The 5,708-nt window shown below is 45.0% G+C and overlaps 2 protein-coding genes across 2 annotated transcripts in view; one reads left to right on the top strand and one right to left on the bottom strand.

Moving 5' to 3' along the window:
• The window catches only part of LOC102252603 (HLA class II histocompatibility antigen, DP beta 1 chain), a 26,105-nt gene that overhangs the window by 13,189 nt on the left and 7,208 nt on the right, over positions 1-5,708 (bottom strand). The window lies entirely within an intron of this gene.
• LOC102252319 (RLA class II histocompatibility antigen, DP alpha-1 chain-like) overlaps positions 4,540-5,708 on the top strand; it is a 6,611-nt gene continuing 5,442 nt past the window's right edge. Inside the window, exon 1 of the mRNA XM_014541019.1 lies at positions 4,540-4,545. Coding sequence (XP_014396505.1) covers positions 4,540-4,545 — 6 coding nt within the window. The remainder of the gene's footprint in view (positions 4,546-5,708) is intronic.

Here is a 5,708-nt window from a genome sequence, read left to right as displayed (position 1 = left end):
CCACTCTGACCACTGGGTACACTGGCTCTTGGATCTCTAAGGAGGTGCTAATTTAGCCTCTGCCTGAGGCTACCCAGCAGGAGCTATGGAGAGATCTGGAGATTCCTCTTCCTTGTTTGGGGTTTGGAGGTGCCCACATGAGGCCAAGCTGTGAAGCAGTGCAAGCTTCTGTGGGGCATTGAGCCTTCTTTTGGATGTTCTGGGTCTGTCTGACCCAGCTGCAGTTTGTTAGGCAATTTTAGATCTCAAAGGGCCAGGGCATTCATATGCAAAAGCCTCTGCTCGCAGCTTGGGTGGGGCGGGGTCTCAGGGAATCAACAGGGCAGAGCAAACAGCTATGGCTGATCCTCAGTCCTGCCCTAAGAGGCCCCGGGGTTTTAGTGTCCCAAGGTAATCGAGGTAATCACTGCAAGCACCTCTGAGAGAAAGCCACCCTCGAGTTCTGACTAATGCCAGATAGTTCAATTTCTCCCTGTATGAGTCTGGGTCCCCAGAGACTCGCCCAGAACTGGAGTTCAGAGCCATTGGGAGCTTGTGTCTCCCTCCCGATTGAAAAAGACACCGGCGTCCTCTTTTTCCAGCCCTTTCCGCGTGGGCGCGCCTCCGTACCTCTGCACTTTACTTCCGCACCTTCTCTGAGTCTCAGTGTGCTTTTCTCTTTCCTTCTAGTTGTAGAATTTCCACTCAGCCAGCCTTCCTGTGGTTCTGGATGATGTCCGTTCTCTCCTTTAGTTGTATTTTTGAAGTGGTTGTGCGAGGCAGCAATTTCTGGTGTTTACCTATGCCGCCCGCCATCTTGGTTTCTCCAATACTTTTAATTTTAATATGCCTAAAATAAAAGTGTTTTTGTTACTGAACAAGGTCCGGGCCCAAAGAGGGTCTGCCTCAGATGGGGGTGTAGTGTGTGGGTTCCTTTTTTATTTAAAATATATTTTTATTGATTTCAGAGAGGAAGGGAGAGGGAAAGAGAGATAGAAACATCAATGATGAGAGAGAATCATTAATTGGCTGCCTCTTACATGCCCACACTGGGGATTGATCCCACAACCCGGGCATGTGCCCCGATTGGGAATTGAACCATGACCTCCTAGTTCATAGGTTGATGCTGAACCACTGAGCTATGCCAGCTTTGTGTGTGTGGGTTCTTGACTTCGAGCAGGAAAGATTTCACAACACAAGTCCAGGTGATATAGAGAGTATGTTTATTAATGCTGGGAACAAAGGGAGGACTTAGGGTAGAAGAAGCAATGGGAGAGAGCCGAGGCTGGGCTGTTTTGGTTCTCTAGAAATGTTACAGGAAGGAAGTGAGCCGAGGAGCGGCTGCTGTCAGCTCACTGGAAAGTAACAGTCACAGTGAAAGAGCTAAGTCAAGGTGGGGCTGCTGTTAGCTCCCTGGAAAATCAGAGAGGAGAACCAAGATGGTGTCATAAGTAAACGCCTGTACTCACCACCTCCCACAAGTACATCAAAATTGTAACTAAAATACAGAACAACCATCATTCAGAACCGCCTGAAAGCTGGAAGTCCTACAACTAGAGAACTAAAGAAGAAAGCACACTGAGGCTGGCAGGAGGGGCGGAGCTGCAGAATGGGCTTGTCCAACACTCACTTGCAGCAGTTTTTTTTTAATCGGGAGGGATATCTCCAAGGCCTCCCAGGAGAAGCAGGAGGTCCCAGCTCCACACCAGCCCACCAGCCCAAGGTTCCAGAGCTTGGAAGAGAAGTTCCCATAACTCTCGACTGTAAAAACCGGTGGGGGTTATGGCTGAGTAACATAGAGGCTGCTGAAGTCCCAGGTGTTCCTCTTAAGGGGCCCACACACAAACTTACACAGTCTCGCTTCCTCTGAGCCCCATAGCCTGGTGGCACCTTTGGGGGAATGTAGGAGCATACGGGGAGGAACTGGACTGTCTGGCATTGGGGCAGAAACTTGGGGGTGGCTTTCTCCCAGACAGGAGTGCTCACAGGAGTCATTGTTCCTGTGCTGGGACCTCCCCCGTCACAGAGCTGACTGGCAGCCATATCTGAGTTTCCATCAGCTTGGCCCACACTGTTTTCTCTGCCCTGGTGACTCCCTGAGACCCCACCCCATCCAATTTGCAGCCCCACCCAAGCTGTTTGCAGCAGCTTTTCCATATGAATGGCCTGTTCTGGCTCAGGCTTCAGAGTTTCCTAAAATCTCGTAAACAAACAGCAGCTGGAGTCAGCATGCCCCAAACCTATCAATAAAAGGCCCAAGACCTGATACCAGCCTGGCTTCATAGCTGGGTCTCCCTTGGGCACTTCCTAGCCCAATGCAAGTAGCAGCCATCTGCAGATCTCTCTGTAGCTCCTGCCAGGTGCCCCCAGGCATTGGCTGACTTTGCACCTCCCAGGAGACCCAAGAGCCAGTGCACCCAGTGAACAGCTTTAGACCATACCAGATTACAACTCTACACATTCACAAGCAACACACTCAAGGGGCAGACTCAGTGAGCTCCAAAGCCCCACTGAAGCAAGTCCTGCTCTATAGGGGTGTTTCCTGTACAGTAGCTCTTCCACTGTAGCCACAGCTGGTCCTCACAGCCAATTGGCCAGGAGGTCAATTCTTCCCAGTGATGCCAATAGCAATCAAGACTCAACTACACCCTAGTTGGTTTGGCTCAGTGGGTAGAGCATCAGCCTGTGAACTGAAGGATCCCAGGCTTGATTCCAGTCAAGGGCACATGCCTGGGTTGCGGGCTTGATTCCTAGTAGGGGGTGGGCAGAAGGCAGCCAATCAATGATTCTCTCTCTCGTCATTGATGTTTCTAGCTCTCTCTCCCTCTCCCTTCCTTTCTGAAATCAATAAAAATACATTTAAAAAAGAAGACTCAACTACAAGACTGTGCACATAGCCCACACCTAGAGTGCCAGCTCAGGTGACTAGGGAGGCTGAGCCACTGGGCTCTATAGGACACCTACTGCACAAGGCCACTCTACTAACTCCAGGAGAAATAACAGCTCTACATAGAATACATAGAAATAAATACAGGGAAGCAGTCAGAATGCAGAGACAAAGAAACATGTCACAAATTAAAGAAATGGAAGATATCTCCAGAAAAAGAACTAAATGAAATGGAAGCAAGAAAACTACAGATACAGAGTTCAAAACAATGTTTAAAAGGTTACTCAAGGATCTTAATGAAAGTTTCAAGGAACTTAATGAGAGCTTCAAGAGAATTAATGAGAGCAGGACTTAGTGAGACTTTCATAATCTTAACGAGAATGTCAAAGACATGGAAAAGGACCAGTCAGAAATTAAGCACACACTAACTGAAATAAAGAATAATTTACAGGGATTCAACATTAGGGTAGAGGATTCTGAGGATCAAATCAACAATTTGAAATATGAGGAAGCAAAAAACACCCAATCGGAAGAGCAAAAAGAATTTCAAAAAGAATCCAAAAACATGAAGATAGTGTAAAGAGCCTCTGGGACAACTTCAAGCATACCAACATTTGCATTATGAGGGTGCCAGAAAGAGAAGAGAGAGAGCAAGATATTGAAAACTTATTTGAAGAAATAATGACAGAAAACTTCCCCTACCTGGTGAAAGAAATAGACTAAGTCCAGGAGGAAGCACAGAGAGTCCTAAACAAGAGGAACCTAAAGAGGACCACACCAAGACACATCATAATTAAAATACTAAGGGTTAAATACAAAGAGAGAATCTTAAAAGCAGCAAGAGGGAAGGCGTTAGTTACTTCAAGAGAGCACCCATAGGACAGTCTGCTGATTTAGCAATAGAAACTTGGGAATGGCAAAAAATAGTCAAAGTGATGAATAGCAAGGACCTACAACCAAGATTACTCTACCCAGCAAAGCTATCATTTAGAATCAAAGGTCAGATAAAGAGCTTCACAGACAAGAAAAAGCTAAAGGATTTCACCACCACCAAACCAGTATTATAAGAAATGTTGAAGAGTATTCTTTAAGAAGAGGAAGAGCCCTAGTTGCCTTGGCTCAGTGGATAGAGTGTCAGCATGTGGACTGAAGGGTCCTTGTTTCAATTCCGGTCAAGGGCACATACCTGTGTTTCAGGCTCCTTCACAGCCTGGGCCCTGGTCAGGGCGAGTGCAAGAGGCAACCAATTGATGTGTTTCTCTCACATTGATGTTTCTCTCTGTCTTTCCCTCTCTCTTCCACCCTCCCTAAAAGTCAATGGGAAAATATCCTCGGTGAGGATTAACAACAACAAAAAATAAACAAATGAAAATACTCCACTGGATTCTTTGCCTTAGAATGTGCGGCTGTGAGTCAATTTCTCTTTAAAAAAAAAAAGGGGGAAGAGAAGAAGAAAAAAATATGAACAATAAAATGGCAATAAATACATATCTATGAATTGAATCTAAGAATCAAAATAACGAACAAGAAATCTAGTAAACAAAATAAATGATGAATAAAATAGAATCAGAGGCTTGGAAACATGGAACAGACTGATGAATCTCAGAGGGAAGAGATTAACCAAAGGTCTTATATGCATATATGCATTACCTATGGGCACAGAGAATAGGGTCATGAAGGTCTGGGGTGGGGTGGGAACCAGGTGGAGGGGGGCAATGGGATGAAAAAAGGGGGACATCTGTAATACTCTCAACAATAAAGATTTAAAAATAATTAATTAATTAAAAAGAAAATCAGAGAAAAGGGGCCTTGGAGAGAGGATCAGGGGGTTACCAGGACAAGCTGCTGCTGCTGCCCATTGCTTCCTGGTTGCAAGTCTCCTGGGACCCTTAGATTTTAGGAGAAAGAAAGTAAAAAGTTCATGCCCAAGAAGGGGCATGGGCATGCTCTGGGCATCCGTTGTCTTGAGGGTTTTCTCTCTCTTCTTCGGGTGAGAATCTAAGGGAGGGCTCCAGCAGAATATTCATCAGCTTTCCACATGCGTTTTTAATACGCTGATGCATTAAATTAGCTGCTAGGGAGTCTGGGATTATTCTTTGGTTTGCTTTACTGTTTTACTTTCATCTTGGGTCTGTCTGGCTCTAATCAGGCTTTTGTTATTTGTTCCCCTGACTTCTTCTGTCCTCGGGTTTGGCTGGCACAAATGGCATTAATCAGGTCTCCCTCCTCTCTCTCCATGACCAGGGTGATGGAAGCTATGTATTCTCTGGTTAGGGAGGAGAAGTATACACCATTTTCTCTCAAGTGTCCTTGGTTGGGGAAGATAAGGTCTTGCGATTCACTAGCTGCTACAAGTTGTTCAAATTGTTTGATCTCATTTAATTATCTTGTCTCAGTTTCCCCATTCCATTTGCCTGAGAATTTTTCTAGCTTCTTACTATCCTGACTTATTATGAACAAAATTACATAACCTACCTTTTAAAATTTTCTTTTTATTTTAAGAAATCTTTATTGTTGAAAGCATTACAGATGTCCCCCCCCCGCCTCCCTCCACCTGGTTCCTGCCTTGCCCCAGGTCTTCGAAACCCTATTGTCTGTGTCCATAGCTAATGCACATACGCATATAAGATCTTTGTTTACTCTCCCCCCCCCACCCTCCTTCACTCTGAGAATTGTCAGTCTGTTCCATTTCCATGCCTCTGCTTCTATTTTATTCACCAATGTATTCTGTTCATTAGATTTCTTATTATTAATTTTAAAAATTTTAGATTTAATTGTTGATAGATATGTATTTATTGCCATTTTGTTGTTGTTGTTGTTGTTGTTCTTCTTCTTCTTCTCC

Source organism: Myotis brandtii, unplaced genomic scaffold (genome assembly GCF_000412655.1).
Source record: "Myotis brandtii unplaced genomic scaffold, ASM41265v1 scaffold2561, whole genome shotgun sequence".
NCBI lineage: Eukaryota > Metazoa > Chordata > Mammalia > Chiroptera > Vespertilionidae > Myotis > Myotis brandtii.
This window is presented reverse-complemented; position numbering and strand designations above follow the sequence as displayed.